A 22,581-nucleotide genomic window follows, 5' to 3' on the forward strand; every position below is an offset into this window, starting at 1 on the left:
CGCCGCCGCCGCCGCTGCTACCGGGCCCGTCCGGCCCCGCCCCCGTTGCCGCGGCGACCCCGTCGCCTCCGCCGCGCTGACGCGAGCGCGCCGAGCCCGCGGGGAGCGACCCCCCCGCCACCGCGGCCGGGATCGGCTCGGCTCGGCTCGGCTCCGTCCCGGCTCCGCTATGGAGGTGCTGCGTGCGGCGGGGCGCGCCGTGCTGCGGAGCCCGCGCCTCGCCCGGCACGGCCTGGGTCTCCGCCGGCGGCGCAGTGAGTGCGGACGGGTGCGGGCGTCGGGGCCGGGCATCGCTCCGGGCGGGGAGCCCGCGGCTCGGCGCAGTCGGGCTCGGGATACGGCCGCTGCCCGCCGCAGGGCAGTCGGAGGGGCCCGGAGGAGCGGGGAGGGAGCGGCCCTGGGGGTAGCCGGGTTAGGGGAGGCGAGGGGTCGGGCCGAAGGGGCCGGGGCACCGCGGGGCACCGCCGGGCACCGCAGCGCTGCAGCTCCTCGCCGAGCCCTCCGTGCCCCGCGGCCCGGGCTGTCGCCTCCTGCCCCAGTTGTGAATCGAGGCCGCCCTGGCCAGGGGCTGACGGGCCTCGGCCGCCGTGCCAGGCGCTGGAACACGCTGGAGCGCACCGGGGACCTCCCCGGCCTGGTTCTCCGCGAGTGTGCCAGCCCAGCCCGGGATGTCTGCGGCCCGGCAGGATCCGACATCGACCCATGGACACATCCCTGGAAGTGTTCAAGGCTAGGCTGGACGGGGCTTGCAGCAACCCGGTTTAGTGGAAGGTGTCCCTGCCTGTGGGAGTGGAACTGGATGAACATTAAGGTCCTTTACCACCCCACCCAAACCGCTCCACATGACCCCACATGTGGCACAGGAGAGCCGTGTCTGGCTGTTGTCAGTGAGCTGCCCAAGGCTTTGCTGGAGCAGCAGCACTTGCCCTGGTAGCCCTGGTATACATGGAGCTCAGTTTGGAGTGACACAGGGTTCTGCTGCCCGGGGTGGAGGTTACTGGTGCCTGCATGGCACCAGGCAGCCTCCCTGATAGTTGTCACTTCTGCAAGAGTATGCTATGCAAATAAGGTCTCCTGATTTCCCTGTGGGTTCAGATTATTCCAATTATGAGTTGGACCCTTCTGCAAGTGTGCCAGTAATGCTCAGGGAGCAAATCCCAGGGAAGAGGTGAAAATAACCCTGAAAAGTATTAGCTTAGTGTGAACAGTACGTACCTCTGCAATTCCCATCTCTTTCTTAACAAAGCATCTCTGTGGTGCAGTTGCTTCCCAGTCACCCCAGCTTGGATCACAAGTGCTGACTAAGCTGGCCCTGCCCTGGCAGCCTGCTGCTGCAGATGAGATGCTAAGGGGTTTGGCTTTGCTTACACTGGGCCAATCTGGGGATTTTGATCTGAGGTGGCAGTGAATGCTCTTCAGGTGTGCCAGCAGCTCAGGCTGAAATGAATGCACTACAGAGAACATTTTGTTAATAATGAAACAGATGAGACCCAGCAACACAAGGTTTTTCACACAGAAGTGAGGGCTGCAGCATCCTCAGCCCTGTGCAGATATGCAGGAGCTGTCTGTCTGTGCTAACAGAGACTGGACTTCCAAGGCTAGAGGACTAAAGCTTCAAGGGTGAACTGCCCACTCTTTCTGTTCCTGTTATGAGAGTGTCACAGAGCCAGGAGAGTGTCCTGCTGGGGGCAGGGAGCAGCACTGCTGCTGGGAGCCATGGGTGGGGTGGCTCTGACAGGACTAGCTGTGGGGCTGCTGGCACGTGGCTTCTAAGGGCTTCTGTCTTTGCAGAGCTTCCTGAGAGCTGGGCCGATATGCAGGAGCCACTGCTTGAGGGGATGTGCTTCACCCTCAAGTACCTGGGCATGACGCTGGTAGAAAAACCTAAAGGAGAAGACATGGCTGCTGCCGCCATCCGCAGGATCGTGGCCACGGTGAGACCCAGCCCTGGGGCTGTGCTGGGGCCAGAGCCCAGCCCCTGCCCTCTGGGAAGTGCCTGTGTCCTAGCCCTGAACTCCAGTGAGAGACTGTGCCCTTCCCGAGAGGAGGGTGGTGAGCAGGAGGCTCCTGCTGTCTGCTGTGTGCTGTGGGAGAGCTGTCTTCTGCACGACAGCCCCAGCCACCTGCTCCCACACCTGAGCCTGGCTGGGAGCAGAGCTGTGCCTGCCACAGCACGGAGAGGAGGGTGACGTACGGGGAGAGGTGGGCTCTGCCCCTTCCTGTGTGTGTGGCAGTAGCGTGAACAGATTTGAAGAGTGTTATGTGCAGGGCATGCCTGACTGCCAGACTCTGCTGTCCCATCCCTACAGCAGGAGCCTTTGCAGCAAGTATCCAAATGAGTGATACTGTACAGGGTCTGTGGGGCTCCTTCCAGCAAGGGGGGGAGGTGAAGACCCTTGCCAGGTTTGCAGAGATTGCTGGTGTTTTTCCACTGCCAGGCACGGGTCGGAGCTCGCAAGTTCCAGAAGGTGATTCTGACAGTGTCTCCAAGGGGCATCTCACTGCAGGACGCAGACACTAAGGAGATGGTGGAGAACATCTCCATCTACAGGTGGGCATGTCATGGGTTTGGGCTGGCTGTTCCCCAGCAGCCGGCTGAAGACTGATGGGGATTTGAGCAGCCAGGGAGGGCTGGGCCTTCTGTCAGTAGCACCTTCAAGCTTAGGTCTTTCCTTGGCTCCCTGAGGCCTGTGCCCTCTCTCTGCTGTGCTCCCAGCACTGCCTGAGGCTGAGTGTCGGCAGGGTCCTGGATGGCCTTGAGTTCATCAGCCCATGTCCCTGTGCCCTGCTTGTCTCTTCTGGCATTCAGCAGGATTTTGAGGCTCGTGACTGGAAAGCCCCACAGTTAGGACAGGACTGCATGTCTGTCTCCAGTGCAGTGGGACCACCCTTCTGGCTGCAGGATGCCAGAAATTGCAGCTTACTTGGGTGGGCTAAAGGCAGTTGCTGTGAGAGCTGCTGTTGATTTCTCCTGCTGCCACCTGTCCTTTGGCTGGGTTGGGTGTCTGTGGGTGCTGGGTGTGAGGGCAGTAAGTGTGCAGTCTGGTGGCTCGATGGGAAGCAGAGATAGCACATCTCTTTGCTGCAGAATGCAGGTCTCAGCGCCAGAGCTGATGTGCCAGCTCAGACCATCCCTCTGCCTGGCCTCCAGCTGTGTCCTTTGAGGCAATCACCCACCCTTCTGTGCTCCTCTTTGTCCCAGTGCTTGAGTTCACACATGGGGTTGAGTTGGCCATCAGAAAACTACAGGGCACTGTGGGATGGCTCAGGAGGGAATGCCTGTGGATGCAGTAATCTCTTACCTGCTGCAGGTACCAGAAAGCCTCTGGCCCTTGCTGGAGGTTTGGGCTGCCTGGTCAGCTCAGGCAAATGAAAGCCACAGGTTGCCAGCAGTGCTTGCTGATGTGCTGGGAGTGCAGCAGAAGTCCCATGCCCAGTCCCGGATTGTCCTGACAGCTCCTCTCTGCCCACAGGATCTCCTACTGCACAACAGACAAGCTGCAGAACAAAGTCTTTGCTTATGTTGCCCAGAGCCAGGAGAGCGGGGCACTGGAGTGCCATGCCTTCCTCTCACCCAAGAAGAAGATTGTAAGCACTTGCCCTCTGCTCTTGGCTCCATGAGGTGTGGGTGGGAGCAAGGGCCTCTTTTCTTTCCCTTTAGTGAGAGAAGGCTGTTACCTCTCTGAACCTCAGCTGGATTTGGAGCCAGGGAGGAGGTGTGCTCCTGTGCTGCAGAGGCAGGGAGTGAGCAAAGGGGGATTTTCTGTCCCAGCTCCTGAGGGTCTGCTCTTGGGGGTGGCTGGCCCCCAGGGACAGACAGGCACAGAACTGAGCTCTGGCCTTCCATCTGTGTGTTCTGCAGAGAAAGGCAGGAGGGGATGCTGGGGGTTCTCAGATTTCATGGCACTGGGGTTATCCTGGACTGAGGGCCCAGGTGGAAGCAGACATTCCCTCTCTTTCATGTACACAGGCCCAGGCTGTGACTCTGACTGTCGCCCAGGCTTTTCAGATGGCACTGGATCTCTGGGAAGCAACGCATACAGGTAGGAGGCATTTCTCAGATGTATCTCTCTGCGCAGCCCTGGAATCAGTGTCTCTGGTGTGGGACCCTGTCCTGGGCTGTGTGGAGGGGAGATGGCTTGCTGACTGGCTGGTGAAACACACCAGTCAGGGAGAGTGTTGTCCTTATGGTTGTGTTCTCTGCCACTCCCCCATCTCTGGCTGGAGTGGGAGGTGTACCTGCTCTCTGTGCCTTGTTTGCACCCTCCTGCCAGCACAGCAGGGATTCCCTGTCCCTCACCCACAGTCTGGCCTGTGCGTTCCCAGCTGGGCTTTCTGCAGGTCGCAGGCACTAACTCTGCTGCTTTTGCCCTGTCCCAGGCTCTAGGCAGGATCAGCCCCTTCACCCTTCATGTGTCTTGGAGAGCAGTGAGCCCAGCAGACCCCGTGAGCCAGCCCCCCCAGGGAGCGCTCCCTTCAGACACCAGCTCGGGGTACAGTATGTGCAAGTCAGGCCCATGCCCAGGGCTGTCTGGAATTAGGGCAGGGACCGAGGGACCTCTCTGCAGCTCCCTGCTCCTGCTTTCCCAGAACCCTGTTGATCCCTGCACAGCCCCCGTTGCACATGGCAGCCTGATGTGAGGCGGTGCACTGTGCAGTGTGGCTCACACAGCAGGTGCAGTTCCTTGGTGTCTGTGCTCCAGGAGCTCTGCTTTCAGGCCCAGCACTGCTGCAGCCTCAGCACTGCCCTGCTGGCCCTGTCACTCAGGGACCTAGAACCTGGGCTGCACACCTGGTTTCAAGGCTGGGGTGAGAGCTGCCTCTGAAGGAGAGGACCCTTGGATCACCATCCTGCCAGCCTGGCCTAAGGCTCAGCCCAGCCCATCTGCACTGCCCCTCCTGCATGGCCACAGCACTTGGAGCATTGTCATACTGGTCTCACAATGCCCCTATCCGGGAGCTTCTGGGTGCTTGGTCCTTGGCCTCATGCTTCCAGTGTGAGTCCAGCCTGGCAGTGCTTGGGGTTGTACCTGTGTGCAGCCTGCTCCTGGTAGTCTCTGCCTGCCCCTCCAGCTGTAGGGTGTGCCCACCCACCACTGTCCCTGCACAGAGGTGCACTGTGTCAGCAGCTCTGTCAGCATGCTCTGTGCTCACTGCTTGCATCTGGGGCTTTGCACCTGGAGGGGACATGGGATGAGCTGTGGCCTGTCTGTCCCTGTGTGCCCAAGCCCAGAGGGTTCTGGCAGCCCAGCACTCCAGTCTTTCCCCCACTGCTCGTGGGAAATCTTTGTACTGTGCCTGGGGAGTGACTGTCTTGTGAAGGGGCCAGACGGGGTCTGAGCAGCCCAGCCTCGCTCCTGGCAGACACCTGCCCATGCAATGAGATGTCATGGTGGGTTTTTGTTTGTTTGTTTGCTTGCCAGGAGGAGGAGGAGGAGGAGGAGGAGGAAGATGATAATGTCAGTGAAACCTTATCTGGGTAGGTGGTGAGCTGCTGCTTGTATTCAGGGATTTCTCTGGTGATCCCTGTCTTGTTTCCTTCTCTGTGCCCCGTGGAAGGGGAGCTGCTTGGGCCATGAGCATGGTGGGGTCATGGAGGAGAGCTGCATGGAACCAAGGGGGAAGCTTTCTGGTCTTTCTCTGCTTCTATCAGCTGAGAGCTCAAGTGAACAGAGGGTTGAGTGGTGGAGGAAGTGACCATGCAGTCCAGCTTTTGCAGCAGAGATGTGGGGTACAGATGCTGACCCCCAGGATGCACCCAGAGATGTTTCTTACTCTGTTTCTGCCAGTCTTTGCTGAGGCCAGCCTGTCCAGACCTGCCTCTCACATGGGACTCAGTTGTCCCTCTTCTCCCACTGATTTCCCTGGGGTCTGGACCAGGCTGGAGGCCTGGTCATGCTGACTTCTGTGTGGACTGGGGCTGTGGGCTGAGCTTGATGGTGTGTGTCCTGTGCTGGGGAGGAGCTGATGGAGCAGTCCAGCAGCAGAGGATCAACCTGCAGGTCAGCAGAAGTGCGGGTGGTGGGCCTGTGAGGCCCATTCCATCCTGGCTGCTCTCCATGTACACGGCAGTGGGCACCAGCTGGGGTCTGGCAGGTCTGAGCTTGGGTTGAGCCCATGTCTCCTGGGAACCAGTGTGTGCACAGACTGGAGCTGTGTGTGCAGCCCAGTGAAGCACCATCCCTTTGGACGTGGGGCTCCTGATGGGAAGGAGACACAGCTTTGCAATCTCAGGAGGAGAGGTTGGTGGCAAGGGGGCTTAGGGCCTTCTGCACGCCCAGTGCCCGCTGCTGCTGTGCCAATCCTGTGTCGGGGTCACGAGCATGCCGTGTCTCTCAGGAGGCCATGCTTGGGGTGTGATGGATGTTGTGTTCTCTTCCAAAGCAGCCTGGAGGAGCTGGGGAGGGGAGCCCAGAGCCCAGCTGGTAAGTTTCTTCAGTGCTACACTGGCTCATCCCCCAACACGTCCTCTGTAAGGCAGGGGGAGGGTGATGCTCACCTGGGAAGTCTGCTCCCCCTCGCAGGCTGTGCTGGGCTCCCAGCCGTACGCCTCATGGTCCATGTCTTCTTTCTCTCACTTTCCAGAACTAACACCTCGTGTGCCCCCACCGAGCTCTCCTACAGCACAGCTACTGTGCTACTGCCTGGGGCCACCCCCGGACAGCTGGACGGTGCTGGGAGGGGTTGGGGACTCCCCCAGCACTGGCCCCAGGACTGCTGGCCCCCAGACTCCCCTGGGCTAAGCCAAATCTCTGCAACAACGGACCAGCCACTCAGGATTCACCCTGTGCCTGCACCTGGGCCAGCCAGTGCCTGCCACTGCCCTGGCACTGCCCTCCCGGCACGGGGGCTGCTGGCACTGCTGCCATGGAGTGCACAGGTTGCAACACCTGCTCCTCGTCCTGTGCCGCCTGCATGTACCCCCTCGAGCTTCAGCTGCTCCCGGCTTGGGCTGGGGGACCCATGCTCCTCGCCCTGCTCGCTCCCAGGCCGTGCAGGACCACCCTGCGTGCTCCGAGCCTGCCTGATGCAGGCAGCGTACACCCTCAGGGAGCAACAGCTCTTGGCCTGGAGCAATGCGTGATGAAGGCCCTGCCCCTGCAGTTCAACCCCATACCCTCTCACAAGTGAAATGACCCTGGTTTTTAAAGGAAAGCTCTGCCTTTATAGAGAAATAAACTGAGTTTTTTACTGTTGGCATTTGGGTTTGACTGCTGGATGGCTGCTGTGCGGAAGCATGCAGGGGTACTGTGTCTCCTGCACTGCCTGTGGTGAGGGTTGCTGCGCCCCAAGCTCACGGAGCCTGGAACTGCCACATCTTCCTTGGCTGCAAGCCCTGAGGGAGCAGTTCCTCCTTGTGCTGAGGGTTGCCAGGGCCCAGGGTGCCTTTTTGACCTGGGAGATGCAGGTTCAGGCAGTGCTGTACAGGTGTCTTGAGCACCTGTGAATGTCACCTGCACTGATAGGAGCTGATACTGACCACACTGAGGCCAGGGCACACACCAGCCCTGGTGTGCCAGCTGCTCTGAAGTGTCTCTGCCCTGCTGCACTACAGCTGTGCTCTACAGAGGCAAGCCACGCGTTTGGTTTCCTTCCCCAGATGGAGCAGGGGAGGCTGCAGCATGTCTGGTTCCTTTGGCAGGTGACAGCTTGCAGCTGTGCTCTGGCCAAGCCCCTCACTGCTGGGTTCCTGTCACGCCTCCACACAGCTGTCCTTCCCAGGCTGGTGGCACTGACAGCCCCACTGACGATTGCTGTTTGCAGCTGGGGTAGCAGGGCCAATCTCCCAACAAGTGCTATAGGCACTGGGGAGGCCTGGGGTGCCATGGATCAGTCAGGAGTTGTGCACGGGTTTTTTCACTCGAGGTTTTGCATATTGAATATGGTTTCATGCCTTTTCTCCCTCAGCTGGGAGTACAGAGAAACATGTAACTGGTAGGGTCAGCAGGTCATTGTCGGGCCCACAGCTTCCAGGACTCATCCCTGCACTTCCCTGTCCTCTGCACCACCATAGTCTGAGAAGAAGTGGTGACTTGGGGTTGGGTTTGGTTTGGTTTGTTTTTTCCAGAGGGAAAAGGCTTTTTCCTCAACAACACATCCTGATTCTACATTTAATGTCAGACTTGTGTTCGTTTTATTTGGTCAAAACCTCTGCATTTTGACTTTTTTTGGTGCCTTTCCTACTTCCTCACCTCTGCTACACAGTCTCATCCTTTGATTCTTTGTGTGTCCCTCTGGCCTGGCTAAAAGTCTCATGGCAGCAGGCATGTCTGCTATGACATTCCAAGACAGAATTTCTAAACATTTTCCAGGGCACTAAAACATCCTTAAAACTCTTGTATTCCCCTGACAGCCCTAGTTTTTCTAGTGTACCTCCTTAAAAAGAGCTAGCAGGCAAAACAAGGTGTTTGTCTCTGGAGCTGTGGCTGTGCTCCCTGCAGCCCAGGTTGCAGCCCAGGTTGCAGCCCAGGTTGCAGCCCAGGTTGCAGCCCAGGTTACAGCTCAGCAGCAGATGCATCCCACTGCCATGGTGCTGTTGCTCCTCAGGCACCCCGCTCCTCACCTGAGCAGGGAGCAGCACAGGCCCCTCCAGCCTGTCAGGGTCAGGCCTTGTCCCCCTTGTCCCTGCTGCTGGGATGTCTCTGCTCTGCACAGAAGCAGCCACGACACCCTCAGTGGGACAGCCTGCAGCTGCTCCAGCAGCACCACATGGCCCAGATTGCAGCAGCAGTTCTCCCTCAAGGGCCAGAGGGGTGTGAGGTGACAATGGAAGACCTCCAGCTCCTGCACAGCACACAGGAACAGATCTCCTACGGGCCAGGACACGTGCATTCAAGAACATGTACATGTATACATGCATGGACACACACGGAGACCTGCAGCTCTGATGCTGCCTTTGAGCCAGGATGCTTTTATTGAAAAGACCCTGCCACAGGAGTTGCTTGTCCTGTCCCTTCCCCGCCTAGTCTTGCAGCAGGAGCTGTGCAGCACCTGGAAGGAAAAGTCCTGAAAGTGCTTTTACTGGGAGGTTTATTCCTGGAAGACGCTGGATCCTGTGATGCTTGAGTCCAGGGCTGCAGAGCCTGTCTGTGGCGGGCTGCAGAGCAGAGCATGGAGGGAGAGCAGCAGCCAGGGCAGCAGGGAGCCTCCTTGTTTCACCCCATTCCCTCCAACTGAGACCCTGCAGGCCTCACCACATTGTCTCCTCCAGGCAGCACAGGCACCGTTCTGCTCAAGAAGCGCTTGGCAGCTCCCCTCCGCCAGCCTGAATGGCCGGCACTCGGCCCTGCCCTGACACTGCCCACTCCCCACCGGCGCTCCCTGCCCCAGCTGCGGGCTCTGCGGGCTGGCCAGGCCCTGACAGCACCAGCTCCTCATGGGCCCTCGTGTCTTTGTCCTCTGCAGGAGACAGAGAATCTGAAGCCCCTGCAGGGTGCAGGGGAGCGCTGTTCTCCAGCAGCAATCCGCTCACCCCTGTGCCGGCTGGGCCCAGCCCCGCAGACAAACCCTCCTACCACCTGGGCACAGCTCTGCGGGCACTGCTGGGGCAATGCCCGCACTGCCCCGTTTCCTCAGCCCCGGGGCCCTGAGGGGAGCAGCTCCTGCTCTCTGCAAGTAATCCCCAAGGCCAGAGAGGCAGCTGAGAGCAAGGTCTGCCCCTGATGCTGGGCAGCGCCTCAGCTGCGCCCAGGGCCAAGCCGGTGCACAGGGACGCGGCCTCCCCTCAGGCCATCAGCCCGTCGGCTGCCCTTGGCTCCCTCCCACCCTAGCCGGCGGTGCGGCCTCCCACTCATCCTCAACTTGATGCTTCCCACCGGGAGGGGAGGAGGGCCAGGTGTGTGGGATGGGCAGGGCCATGCTCTGCATGCGTGGCGTGGCTCGGGAGCTGGCTCCATGCACATCCCCAGACGGGTGCCCTCAGGAAAGCGGGAGTTCCGGGACGTGGATCTTCGCATGCTGAGTTCCAGGCTGCGCGCCTGGTGCTGCCTCTTCTTCCAAGGCCTGCTTTGGCTCTGCAGGACACCCAAGATCCCAGACGGCAGAGCTGGTGTTGCACTTACACCTCGATGATATTGACCGAGGGAGATTTCTTCTATGAGAGAAAAATCTGCTTTAAGACCCTGCTTTGCTGCACCCCTGGGACCAGACCCGATGCCAAAGCCCCTCAGCCTGTGGCAGGCACCAAGACCAGCAGACCTCAGCAGAGCAGGGTCAGTTTGGAGCAGGGATCCAAGAGGAGGGATCTCTTTGGCAAGGAGTAATCAGCAAGCTGAAAAATCTGGAGGAGGGGAACTGGGGACCTGAAGTCCAAACAGGAAGTTTCTGCTCCTGACATCTGCTGGAAACCAAGATGTGGAATCAGTGGGCAGTCAGGCAACACAGAGAGGGGAGTTTCCACCCTTGACAAGAGGCAGCGGATGAGACACACGCAAAACCCTAACCTATGGTCCCATTAGAGCATCAGGGCTATCAATCACTGTCTTTGGCAGGTAACAAAGGGAGAAGTGTCAGGTGCTGAGGGAACAGCCAGGTGAAGGTACTGCTCCCTCCCCATCCAGAAGCCTGGCATAGCACTTCCATCAGGGTGAGGAAGGGGCTCTGGAATGACTTGTGTGGTGATGACCCAGAGGCAGCTGCAGTGAAGGCAGAAAGTGCAGTGAAGGCAGACCAGTGCAGGAACCGTGAGAACAGCTGCCCAGCACGTCCACTCCTGCCTGGATAGGCAGGAGCCAGACCTGTCCATCAGCGCAGGAGAGGCGCAGCCTTGGAGGGGCATGATGAAGGGTCTGTTAGAGTCAGAGGCCAGGTACCACCTTGCAATGCAAGAGCTACCCCAGCTGTTACATTTTGTTGTCTCTTCCAGTGTTTCTCCTACAATCACCCATGGGGCACACACACTGCCCCAGAGACCAGAGCTCACTGAACCCTAAACGCCCTCAGTGTCTGGGGTGAGAGCACAGGCCAGGGCATTTCCATTTCTGGAGAGGGGCAGACTCTGTCCAGGCTGCCAGCCCCAGCAGAGGCCACCTGCCATCCCTCCTGCCAGCCCTCCCCACTCACCTTGCTCCTCAGCAGCCCCCCGCTTGGTCGCTCTGGCGTGCTGTGCTCTGAGGACGGCTTTGTCTTCTCCTTGTTGTTGTTGGAGTCATTATCCTTGATGATATCGTACTGTCTGCAGAACAGGGCGATCACCGCTGCCCAAAGACACACTGCTGAAGGACTCCCTCAGTGCCTGCCTCTGTCTCCCCTCCCCACAGCATCCCAGCAGCAGGGCAGGTGTGCCCAGGGCTCCTTGGGGTGCTGCAAACCCACGGCCCCACCTGCCTCAGCCGGCACTACCCCAGGCACCTCTGCAGGTGTGGCCGGGCCAGTTTCCTTGGGCAGACAGGCATGGATGTGGCTAAGGCCATTGGGCCACACAAGGTGCTCAGCACTCACCAAAGGCAGCTGCTGGCGCACTCAAACTGGGACAGCGAGCACAGTGAGGGCAGCTGCGTGGGTTTTGGAGTGCCTCCAACAAGTCATTAAAGTTACTGAGCTGGTGCTTGTGACCCTCACAGAAGCCAGCCTTTGTGCAAAGCGGCTGTGGGGTCCAGTCACTCTGTCATGCTTTCACAGCATGACACCTCATGCAGCATGTCCCACACCTGGGAACCCTGGCCACAGGAGTCGGGAGCAATGCCCCAAGTGTGACCATGCTGGACTCACTCAACCCCACTGTGCGTGTGACAACACACAGGCACACACAGACTGGGTGTGACTGCTCCCAGCTGGCATCCTGACACATCAGCTTGTGCCAGGTGTAAACTACCAGCAGTCATCTTATTTCTTTTTTTTCCAGTGCCCTAGAAAAGGCCAGGACAAGGAGAAATTTCTGCAAGATGCCACTACAAAATCCACATTTCCTGGGAAGGGAGCAGGGGATCAATGACTTCCCATTCACAGCAGCTGCATGTGACCAGTCAGGAGCTGACTTACTGCCTAGGCTCCCAAGCTCCCAGGGCAGCCTGCTGCCTGCACTGCCTTTAACTGAGCTGTACAGGAGCAAATCACACACTCCACAGCTTTAGCAGACTGAAGCACAGCCTCTACAGCTAGTGCAGTAGTGTTACCAGTCACAACATCCTAAGGCCCAAGCAACACGATCCTCACTGTCAGTTGAGATGCTCCACCCGGTAATTCCAGGTCCCATTCTGTCTCCTGCTCTTTGACATCCTCCAGGCCATTACTGCTGAGCAGTGGCTGTGATTGCTCCTTTTTCCCCACTGGCTCCAGCACCCACAGAGACTCAATGAACCTCCTAGAAAGGGTGCCAGACCCTCACCAATGTGCCTCTGCACTCTCATGAGCCACATCCCCCTTGTGAACCATGGATTGCACCTTTGCTTCAGCCTGCCAGAACACTGCTCGTGGCACTCACCTGCCCACATGAGCAGCACAGCCACGATGATAATGATCTCGCCCGTCTGCAGCTGCCGGTCTTTGTCCAGCCCTTCCATGGTGATGTCACCTGCAGAGAAGAGACCCCAGGCAGGGCTGGCAGCAGATACCCTCCCACTACAGCAACACTGGAGGATCTGAGAAACTCTACAGGAGAGAAACCCACCTCTCCCAAACAAGGAAGGGTGTGGGGTGACATCCTGTCTGAGGAGAGGACATGCATCCTGCAGCTTTCCTGAGCCAGATAAACCATCCACGCTACAAAGCTAGTCGGGGATTCCAGCAGCTTGTTTGAGTTCATGTAGGGAGTGCACAGCGCATGCCAGTAATCACTAAGGTCTCTCTCTACACAGCGACCGGGCTAGGTCAGGTCAGTTCAACACAGAAGTTCTGAGGAAAGTCAGCCATCTGCTTGCCCTGCCATACTCAAGACCCCTCTCATGGTCTGTCTCCTGCCGGAGACAAGACTCCCATGCCCTCTATGGGCATCGTCTCTCCTAGATTCCTGGATTCTCTCTCATGAACCAGCATGTAAGCAACCCCAAGGAAACACAGATATGAGTGGAAAAGGAGACCACGGTGCTCTGTCCTTTGTCCTTTGGTAGCCTGCAGCAGCTGGGCAGGCCCCAGCAGCTGTCCTGGCCAGTCTGCCCAGCTGAACAGATGCCAGGACCTGGAATGGGAGGGCTGCAAACCACAGCTTGGGGACATTATCGTGGACACACGGTAGACACAACAGCAGCCTGTCCAACCCTGTGTGTCCCCAGCAGCCTGCTGCTCAGGCCAGCACATTCCTCACTGGTTGCTGAATCCCTGCCTGTCCGCTGTACAGGCCTCCAGGTGTGGCCCCACCAGCAGCACCTGGCCGAGGTGGAGGGAGGTGCCTCACCTTGGTTGGAGCTGTTGGAAGGCAGGCGGTCGGTCTCCTTCAGGGTGCGGAAGTGGACGCGCTTGCTGGCCTGGCTCTCCCCGTAGAGGCCAATGCTCTGCACCTGGATGATGTAGTCAGCATCCTCTGCCAGGTCCCACAGCACACAGGCACGGTTGGTGGTGTTCACCTCCCGGATGAAGCGCTGCATCTGCCCATCCTGCCTCTGCCACAGGGAAGAGCTGTCACCCCTGGGAGCTGTTTCCAGCTGCACCAGGCACAGGCCCCCAGCTGTACGGCTCTGCCCTCACTCCTCCCTTCTCAGGCAACCATGCACCCCAGGGTGGGCCAGACTGGCCAGCACTGCCTATTCAGCATGCCTGCATGGCCTGAGAGCCAGGCCCCTCCCTGGAGAAGCCACCATCACCCAGGGCTGCACAGGTGGAGCAAGGCAAGCAAAAAAGGGTTATGCCATGGCTGAAGTACCATCCTTACCTGGAGAAATCCCAGGGAAGCTATTGGAGGGACTACCCCCAATGCAGCCCACAGTCCTCTGCCTCCCACCAGGATGGATGGCTCAGATGGGGCACCCTGGCAAGGACTGCTCAGCAGCAGAGATGTCCTCAGGCAGATGCCAGAGGAGCCCCGGACTGTGGCAAAAGGACCAACATAGCAGCATGCTGGTAATCAGTGTCCCCAGACCCCTGGGGACAGACCCTGGATACCTGCTGTAGAATGGCATAGCCGATGACCACGTCTCCTTCTGGCACATCCCAGGACACTGTGGCAGAGTTGGCCTTCAGCTGTGTCACCGTCACATTGACAGGGGACGGGGGCCTGTCTGGGTGAGCCAGGCACGGACCACGGCGAGGCACAGGAAAGAGGCAAAAGAAGATTTGAGAGTGAACAAATCCCAGAACAGGCACTCAGCCCTGCACATCACCATGGGGCCTCTCCAGCACCTGCCAGTGGCAGCACGTTGGCCAGGGCTACAGGGAGCACCTTCCCTGGTGAACCCGTCCCCAGGAGACGAGTGGCACAGCAGATGGAGAACCCTGAGCCCTGCCAGCAGCAACACATGCATGGCACGGTGCTTCCTGGGCCCACTCTGTGCATGGGCAGTGTGCAGGTGCAGAGCTCTGGGGTTGCCCCATGGATGGGCACACCACAAATGCCTGGCACACCACCCAGAACTGCACAGGAAGCAGCCCAGAGACAGCAATGATGTATTGATTGTGACAGAAAAACGGGGAATAAACACACTCTACGACTCGATCGGGCCATCTCCTCTGCCTGGACTTACTCCTTGCTCCAGGGCATGGGGAAAGGCCAATGCTGAAGGCAGAGCTGGCTGTCCCAGTAAAGCCTGGAAAATAGAATAGATCTTCCCAACAACATGAAGGGTGAACATACAGGCAAACTTTTACTTGAAAGCTTTCAGGTACACAATATGGTGAAAACTGTATGTGGTATAGTAAAGCTACAATTTTTATAAGGTTAGTTGATTAGTATACTTGTTATATACTGTCCAATTAAAAGGTTGGTTGTTTAGGTAATAATTCCTGGGGTCCCGCCCCACTGGAAGCAGTCCAGAAGTTTTTCTTGCTCCACTTTTGTTATGCCTGGTCCAGATTCCGGTTGGAAAACAGAACGTCCTTGTAGCTGGTTCTCTTGTTGGAATAAGACTAAACAGTATTTTTAGGAATGTATTTATAAAGTTAGCTTATTGTTCCTAAATGTAGGGAAGAAAGACAGGAAAAGCACTAGAAGCTACAACCGTGCATTCCACACAGCCACAAATATATGAAAAATATAAAAAGCTAAAAATCTTGGGCATCACCAGCAGTGCAGTGCCACTGGCTGCAAAGCTGGCAGCAATGCTTGACCATTGCTGTTCTGTGGAAAGCCAACCTGACTGACCCGTGGTCTGCACCACTGCCACCTTGAGACTTCACAGCACTAAGAGCACAACAGGATCTCACACAGTCCTGCACACAAAGCCAAATTTTGTCTGGAAGCTAGACACAGGAGCACATGAAAGACATTGAAGCTGCTGTTTGTGTATTCTCACGCCCCACACATGTCAGTGCCCTTCGACAAGCTGCCTGTGTGGCAGCTGGGGTTACAGGGTCAGTGCTGTGATTTACACAGAAAAATAATTCCAGGGGGCACCTGAGAACAAGAGAAAGGACAACCAAGACACCAACAACAACCCCAGTTAGAATGACAGCAAAAAAAAGTCATTTTTGCAGGCCAGCTGTTTAAGTACATTCATTCACATCTGAATATACCGAGCTTCAGATCAAACCAGAGGAAGGCTGTGGTTCCCACTCTGAGAAATTCAGGGCTGTGGTCTGCCAAGGGCAATTAAAACAGAAAGGAGAGCCCAGAAAACATGTTCTAAGAGAGACCCTGGGACTGAGTGTGTCTCCAGAAGTCTGACACACCACCAGGAGAGAGGGTTGGCAGAGACAAGGACACCACAGGATTCTGTTTTCCTCCTTCAGAGGAGGAGTCTGGAAAACTGGAAAGGATTCAAAGACACACTCAAACATTCTGGATCCCACAGAGTGTGCCTCTGTAGAGTTTTGCCCGTGGGGATCTGGTTCCTCACTAACCTATAAGAGGGAGGGAGTCTCTGAGCCTTGTCTGCATGCACACCCTGCCTGCCCACAAGCCAACAGCAAAACAGGCGGAGCAAAGCTGCAGGCCCAGCCTTGCCCATTGCCTGAGGTGCATGTACTCTGTGGGCACAGGAGCTGAGCTTCCTGTAGATTGAATTATAGAACCATTGTGGTTGGAAAAGATCTCCAAGATCATCACCTCCAACCTTTGACCGAATAACCCCACGCTCATATTGCAAAGTGTCATGTCCAGCCATTTCTTGGACACTTCCAGGGGTGGTGAATGCACCGCTGTCCTGGGCAGCCTGCCCGATGCTTAACCACTCTTTCAGTGAAGAAATGGTTCCTAATACCCAAGCTGAACCTCTACTGGTGCAACTTGAGGCCATTTCCCCTTGTCCTGGTCCCTGGAAGCAGAGCCTGACCCCTACCTGGCTCCACCATCCTGTCAAGGAGTTGTAGAGAGTGAGCAGGTCTCCCCTGAGCCTCCTTTTATCCAGCCTGAGTTCCCCTAGCTCCCTCAGCCACCCACCAGACTTGTGCTTCAGTCCCTTCCCCAGCTCTGCGCCCTCCCCTGGACATGCTCCAGCCCCTCAACGTCTTTCTTGTCGTGAGTGGCCAGGATTCAAGGTGCCTCAGCAGTGTCCAGCACGGGGGGAAATCACTGTCCTGGTCCTGCTGCCCCACTATTGCTGACACAAGCCAGGATGCTCTTAGCCTTCTTGGCCAGATCATGTTTAACTGCTGTCAACCAGCACCCCCAGGCTCTTTTCCACGGGGCCATTTCCCATCCTTGTCTGCTTTTCCACCCCAGGTCAGCTGCCCAGCCAACAGCTGAGCTCAGGCAGCATCCTGTCAGCCAGCAAACAGCTGCTCCCTTGCACTGGCCCAGACACAGGCATTTCAGTGTGGGTGCACGGGGGGCTGCATGTCTCTGCTTGTCTTCAAGCATAAGAACAACTGTCCTAGGTTACCACTAGTTGGGTAGCTAGCTAGCCTAGTTTGTGTTAGCAAACATAATGGGGTCAGAACAGCCCAAGAGTCCAGTGGTGGAGACTGGTCCAAGATCTAACTTGGTCTGCACCAGCCAATATATGCCCAAACCACCCTTGGGCACAGCTTGGAAGCTGGGACAAGCCAGAAGACCATTCCTCACAGGTAGCACGGATGAGCCTCCCTCTTTGGAACTCATGAGTTTAATAGCATGGATATGACCAGACCCTGCCAGCTGGCCTCGGGACAAGAACAGGATATGGTGCTTCACAGGATATATCAACAGTAATTAATTAGGTGGGGTTTTTTTACATCTAACAGAATTTAAAAAGTCCTGAATACGCGCAGTGGGGGCATTTTGACTATCAACCTTTAAGTGTACATGAAGAAATTAAAGACAGGGTCTCACATCTCCGCGACACAGAGGTTTGTGGCTGGAGTTTGTAGCAGCTGTCCAGCTCTGCTCAAGAATTTTCTAGGCTTTTGCGAGGCACCCAGCCTGTCCCAGCTGAGGTTTTCAGCTGGGGATGCTGAGACACAGCCCCGGGACTGAGTTACTTGCTGATTTGAGAACAAAGGCACTGCACCAATTCACAGGCCATGCTGCTGAGTCCACAGAGGTCTGTACCAGCTGTATTTAGCCAGGGCTTGCCCAGGCCTGTGCAGGGACTGCCACTCACTGGCAGCAGAAGGGTGAGAGGACACGGGGGCACGGTGGAGCCACAATGCACGTGGCTTGTCAGGGCACCCTACGCACAGTCGGTGCACACTCCAGGCCAGCAGCCCTGAGCCTGTGTGACAGCAGACGTGGTGTCCAGGCCACACTTCTGCATTAGAAGAACCAAGGTGCCTTGATCAGTTTCCTGCTGAATGAACTGCGGAAAATACATTTCTGAGCACACAGGACTTGCACACCCGTCAGGAAGAGACAAGACAAGAAGCCTCTGAAGTCAAAACTTGACAAGTTCACCCTAGATACACAGGGCGACGTTTGATCCCAATCACCTCTGCTCTGGAGATGGGCTGGGAGAGCTGAGGTTTTGCACCCTGAAGAGAATGCTCTGGTAAGATACTGGAGCCCTTTCCAGTGCCGAAAGGGGCTCCAAGAGAGCTGGAGAGTGACTTTGGACAAAGTGACAGGACAAGGAGGGGATGGCTTTTCACTGACAGAGGCCAGAGTTAGATGGGATATTGGGAAGAAACTGTTCCCTGTGAGAGTGGTGAGGCCCTGGCACAGGTTGTCCAGAGAAGCTGTGGCTGCCCCTGGATCCCTGGAAGTGTCCAAGGCCAGGCTGGACAAGGCTCGGAGCAACCTGGGATAGTGGAAGGTGTCACTGCCCATATCAGGGGGTGGACTGAGATGGTCCCTTCCAAAGCACACCTTTCCAAGATTCTATGACATTCAAGACGAGACCTCAAGGTTGTTGCAAGACCTCCAAAGGACAAAGCTTTGTGTATAATCCCCACATTGCATCTAATACTGTCCAGCCTGCTCTGCAGCTGAGATCAGAGCAGTTTTGTGCCAGAGCTGTTGCCACAAAGGTCTGTGAATGCAAGGGCTCAAAAAACCATGCTCTCTGAAGCCAACACATTCTGACTATACCGTCAAGATGCTGCCGGGCTCTCTGGGAAAAGTGTGCCACCATTTAGCTCAATGCATTAACTGCTAATGATTCCACATCACTTATAAACGATCCAGCTTCATTTTTTATTAAAGTCACGGCTTTTTATTAAAGCTGTATTATGGAGGGGGCAGCCCCCCACAGAAAGCAGTCACTTACTTAAGGCCTGGCACAGGTTTTGTCCTGTCTGTACAGCAGTGTGCTCCTCTGGGGCCTGATTAAGGGGTGGGAAGAGCTGGGCTGTGTACAGGAGCTAGCAGCACTGCGGCCTGTGGCTGGACACTGGGAGAGATGGCCAGTGGGCAGCAGGAGAGATGGGTGGTGGCCAGTGGGAGGGGTGGCTGGTGGGTGGGCAGCTGGACATGGCACCAGATATGCCATGCATCCCTTTGCTCCAGCAAAGGGGCCAGACAGATACCCTTCACGAGGGATGCTGGCACGTGTGGGGCTGCAGAGGAACAAGGAACAAAGCACAGCTCCACCGGTGCCCTCCCCACCCTGCTGTGATCCGGAGGGTGGACCACCCCTGCCCCCTGGCCCATGCCCTTGGGGCTGCTGCTCAAGGGCACCCAGATGTTTGCCCAACTTACTGCTGCAGCAGGGAGTAAGCGCCAGACTTCACATCTAAAAATAAGTGACCCCTTTTTAACACCCTTGATTGCATCTCCTCCCGAATCCGTCAGTACGTGTTTTGCAACAGAATGTAGCGGAACACGTCTGGCAGTCGCAATTCGATCTGACATCTCAGCTGACCTGTCGAGGGGCAAACCGACAGCAGGATGGCTGCTGACAGCGGGCCATCCCGGCCAGTCAAAGGACACAAGGACAGCGGTGCCTCGGGTGCACCGAGCTCATTATTCCAGCCAACACCGGCAGGAAGGGACAGGATCCCCGTCACCCGGCCGGCCCCAGCCGCAGCCCTGAGTGTCCCTGCCCGGACAGGACGGGACCGGGGGCTCCGCAGAGCGCCCGCTCCTGCCCTGGCAGCCCCGGGAAGGGCAGCGCGGCGGCCGCCGAGCCCCGGGGCGGGGACGCGACACGGGCACAGGGGACTCGGAGGCCGCGGCGTCCCGGGGGTGCCCGAGGAGTCCTCGGGGATGGAGGCAAAGGCCACGCCGGGGATGCAGCGAGGCCGGCGGGGGTATCCGGCCAGGACCGCAGCCCACGGCAGGGACGGGCGCCCGGCGGGGTGTCCCCGCCCGGCAGGGTGTCCCCGCCAGCCCCGGTGCCCTCCCGGCCCGGCCGCACTTACTGGCTCGCACGAAGCACAGGTCGCAGCCGAAGAGCACCAGGACCGGGCTGATCATCGCCGAGACTCGGGCCATGGCGGCGGGGGCTGCGGCCCGGCCGGGCGGCGGCCCTGGCACCGGCCCGGCTCCCTGCACCGCGGGACGGAGCGGGGCCGAGCCCCGGCCGCAGCGCGGGGGGGGCGGAACGGCCGCCGGGCCCGGCCCGCCCCCGAGCGGCACCGCAGCGGCTCCGGCGCCGCCTCCCCGCCGTGCCCCGGAGCGGCCGGCGCCGCCCCCAGCCCCCGGGCCGTGCCCCGAGACCGCCCCCGCCCTGTGCCCGGAGCCCCGAGCCGGCCGGGCCGCTCCCCGTGTCGTTGTCCGGGAGCCCCACCGCCCCGGCGCGGGCGGCACCCCCGGCAACCCCAGCGTCCGCTCTCCCCGTGCTGCACCCCCGGCAGCCCCCAGCGCTGGCTATTTCCATACCGCACCCCCGGTAACCCCCCGTGCCGGCTATTTCCATACCGCACCCCCGGTAACCCCCCGTGCCGGCTATTTCCATACCGCACCCCCGGCAGCCCCCCGTGCCGGCTATTTCCATACCGCACCCCCGGTAACCCCCCGTGCCGGCTATTTCCATACCGCACCCCCGGTAACCCCCCGTGCCGGCTATTTCCATACCGCACCCCCGGTAACCCCCCGTGCCGGCTACTTCCATACCGCACCCCCGGTAACCCCCCGTGCCGGCTACTTCCATACTGCACCCCCGGCAGCCCCCCGTGCCGGCTATTTCCATACCGCACCCCCGGTAACCCCCAGTGCCGGCTATTTCCATACCGCACCCCCGGCAGCCCCCCGTGCCGGCTATTTCCATACCGCACCCCCAGTGACCCCCAGTGCCGGCTATTTCCATGCCGCACCCCCGGTAACCCCCCGTGCCGGCTATTTCCATACCGCACCCCCGGTAACCCCCAGTGCCGGCTATTTCCATACCGCACCCCCGGTAACCCCCCGTGCCGGCTATTTCCATACCGCACCCCCGGTAACCCCCCGTGCCGGCTATTTCCATACCGCACCCCCGGTAACCCCCCGTGCCGGCTATTTCCATACGGCACCCCCGGTAACCCCCAGTGCCGGCTATTTCCATACCGCACCCCCGGTAACCCCCCGTGCCGGCTATTTCCATACCGCACCCCCGGTAACCCCCCGTGCCGGCTATTTCCATACCGCACCCCCGGCAGCCCCCCGTGCCGGCTATTTCCATACCGCACCCCCGGTAACCCCCCGTGCCGGCTATTTCCATACCGCACCCCCGGTAACCCCCCGTGCCGGCTATTTCCATACCGCACCCCCGGTAACCCCCCGTGCCGGCTATTTCCATACCGCACCCCCGGCAGCCCCCCGTGCCGGCTATTTCCATACCGCACCCCCGGTAACCCCCCATGCCGGCTATTTCCATACTGCACCCCCCGTGACCCCCAGTGCCGGCTATTTCCATACCGCACCCCCGGCAGCCCCCCGTGCCGGCTACTTCCATACTGCACCCCCGGCAGCCCCCAGTGGCGGTTATTTCCATGCTGCACCTCCAGTAACCCCCGGCGCCCCCTCTCTCCACACGCGGCTCCAGCCCCGGGCCGTGGGTGCACGGTCATGCGTGTGGCAGTGAGCAGCGCTGGTGTCACCACCGCTGGTCACCAGCTGATGCCGACAGTCGCGCTGGGGCCCCCAGCACAGTCCCACAGCTCCCCTACACCTGGGGGTGCTCCAACCCTCCAGGCTGCTCCTCCACGTGTGCCTGAAGACCCAGGCACGGGGTCTGCCCCATCCCCACGAAAGGCAGCACTGGGTGTGCCTGATGAAGCAGCAGAGAAATAAGGAAACGAACCCAAATCATCCTCCATTTTCTTACAGCAGTATCCTACTACTTTATGCGAGCAATGCAGGCTGAAAGGAGGAATCCAGCCAAAATGGAATCTATGGTTCCAAGGGGCTGCTAAGGTGGCTCAGCCTAGCTGTGGTTTTGGGCAGTCTTGGGAACTCCTGAGGCTCCTCTCTGCCCAGCTGATGTCCTTGGCTGTAGCCCACGTTGTCCTGCTGAGTAGCACAGCTGGACCCAAAAGGCAGCTTAGACCATGCCCTGGATGAGGTCAGCCCACAGCAAAAGCACGTTGGTGTGTGCATGTGTGCAGACATGGGCACAGACATCTGTAGTTCAGTGCCCTGGGGCCCCTAAAAGTCTCTACTTGATCACTTCAAAAGGCCTTTCCTAGTTATAGGAGAATTGGTCTGTGCTTTGGGGAGAGGTGTTGAAGACCAGGGTAGTCACGTTGCCATGTGAAGGATTTAATCTGCAGCGCCTGTGTGCAAAAGGCAGATTCCAGCTAAGGGAAAACTGAAGTTTGTCAGAATTTACGTTCACTCTGCAGCTGCATGGACGCTGAGGTGATCAAAATGGTCCCATCTGGGTTGTTCAGTGCTGCTTTTCAGATGCTCTTGGCAGATCAGGACTGCCTCTTTCCTGTGCTGAGCTTCGTTGCTGCTGCAGTCCACAGTGGTGAGGAGGAGGGTGAGCCTGATACTGCTTTCCCAGCAGAGTCCTGTTTCAAAGCTCCTTCTCCCTCTATCTGCATTAAGGGGATAGAACTTCAAGCCGAGGGTAGAGCTGGCAAGTGTAAAACTGTGACTGGAAGTGGTTTTCAGCAACAGTTTGCCAGTTGTGTCTTCTCTGCAATGTCCATTCCCACTCGGTAGCTGTGAGAACCACATGGTTATTGCAGAGCTAGCTGTTGGTGCTCATGTTGACTGCT

At 58.4% G+C, this 22,581-nt stretch overlaps 3 protein-coding genes across 9 annotated transcripts; 2 read left to right on the forward strand and 1 right to left on the reverse strand.

Moving 5' to 3' along the window:
* Window positions 1–111: 111 nt before the first annotated feature.
* On the forward strand, window positions 112–7,211 carry LOC136287473 (low density lipoprotein receptor adapter protein 1-like). Of its 5 annotated transcripts, none has more exons than XM_066180262.1 (9): window positions 112–254; window positions 1,792–1,934; window positions 2,439–2,551; window positions 3,474–3,588; window positions 3,971–4,043; window positions 4,381–4,493; window positions 5,424–5,479; window positions 6,385–6,425; window positions 6,586–6,839. In XM_066180262.1, the coding sequence occupies exons 1-9, from the start codon at window positions 170–172 to the stop codon at window positions 6,741–6,743; spliced, it is 897 nt and encodes a 298-aa protein (XP_066036359.1). In that variant the 5' UTR covers window positions 112–169; the 3' UTR covers window positions 6,744–6,839. The 5 variants fall into 5 exon arrangements, with proteins under 5 accessions (XP_066036359.1, XP_066036360.1, XP_066036361.1 ...); XM_066180263.1 differs by having other exon boundaries at window positions 6,388–6,425; XM_066180264.1 differs by having other exon boundaries at window positions 4,381–4,498; window positions 6,586–6,672.
* A 1,678-nt stretch (window positions 7,212–8,889) lies between these two features.
* On the reverse strand, window positions 8,890–19,973 carry FNDC4 (fibronectin type III domain containing 4). Of its 3 annotated transcripts, XM_066180269.1 has the most exons (7): window positions 19,801–19,973; window positions 14,035–14,150; window positions 13,331–13,535; window positions 12,422–12,511; window positions 11,062–11,195; window positions 10,198–10,336; window positions 8,890–10,093 (listed from the first exon to the last, which is right to left on the reverse strand). In XM_066180269.1, the coding sequence occupies exons 1-6, from the start codon at window positions 19,871–19,873 to the stop codon at window positions 10,199–10,201; spliced, it is 756 nt and encodes a 251-aa protein (XP_066036366.1). In that variant the 5' UTR covers window positions 19,874–19,973; the 3' UTR covers window positions 8,890–10,093; window position 10,198. The 3 variants fall into 3 exon arrangements, with proteins under 3 accessions (XP_066036366.1, XP_066036365.1, XP_066036364.1); XM_066180268.1 differs by lacking the exon at window positions 10,198–10,336 and having other exon boundaries at window positions 8,890–10,090; window positions 19,801–19,959; XM_066180267.1 differs by lacking the exon at window positions 10,198–10,336 and having other exon boundaries at window positions 19,801–19,959.
* LOC136287556 (uncharacterized) lies at window positions 19,872–21,649 on the forward strand. The gene is made up of 2 exons (XM_066180336.1): window positions 19,872–20,110; window positions 20,236–21,649. Exons 1-2 carry the CDS (start codon window positions 19,872–19,874, stop codon window positions 21,647–21,649), a joined length of 1,653 nt encoding a protein of 550 aa, XP_066036433.1.
* The last annotated feature ends 932 nt before the right edge of the window (window positions 21,650–22,581 follow it).

This window comes from Chamaea fasciata, unplaced genomic scaffold, assembly GCF_029207755.1.
Source record: "Chamaea fasciata isolate MVZ Bird 193981 ecotype frontalis unplaced genomic scaffold, bChaFas1.0.hap1 SCAF_3, whole genome shotgun sequence".
NCBI lineage: Eukaryota > Metazoa > Chordata > Aves > Passeriformes > Sylviidae > Chamaea > Chamaea fasciata.

Coding starts and splice junctions, on each gene's coding strand:
- FNDC4 (XM_066180269.1), bottom strand. CDS start 19,873: ATGGCCCGAGTCTCGGCGATGATCAGCCCGGTCCTGGTGCTCTTCGGC. Junction 12,512..13,330: donor TTCCAACAGCTCCAACCAAG/GTGAGGCACCTC, acceptor TCTTCTCTGCAG/GTGACATCACCATGGAAGGG. Junction 11,196..12,421: donor TGTGCTGCTCATGTGGGCAG/GTGAGTGCCACG, acceptor GTCTTTGGGCAG/CGGTGATCGCCCTGTTCTGC.
- LOC136287473 (XM_066180266.1), top strand. CDS start 170: ATGGAGGTGCTGCGTGCGGCGGGGCGCGCCGTGCTGCGGAGCCCGCGC. Junction 4,494..5,423: donor CCTTCAGACACCAGCTCGGG/GTACAGTATGTG, acceptor TTTGCTTGCCAG/GAGGAGGAGGAGGAGGAGGA. Junction 5,480..6,585: donor GTCAGTGAAACCTTATCTGG/GTAGGTGGTGAG, acceptor CTCACTTTCCAG/AACTAACACCTCGTGTGCCC.
- LOC136287556 (XM_066180336.1), top strand. CDS start 19,872: ATGGCGGCGGGGGCTGCGGCCCGGCCGGGCGGCGGCCCTGGCACCGGC. Junction 20,111..20,235: donor CCCGAGACCGCCCCCGCCCT/GTGCCCGGAGCC, acceptor CACCCCCGGCAG/CCCCCAGCGCTGGCTATTTC.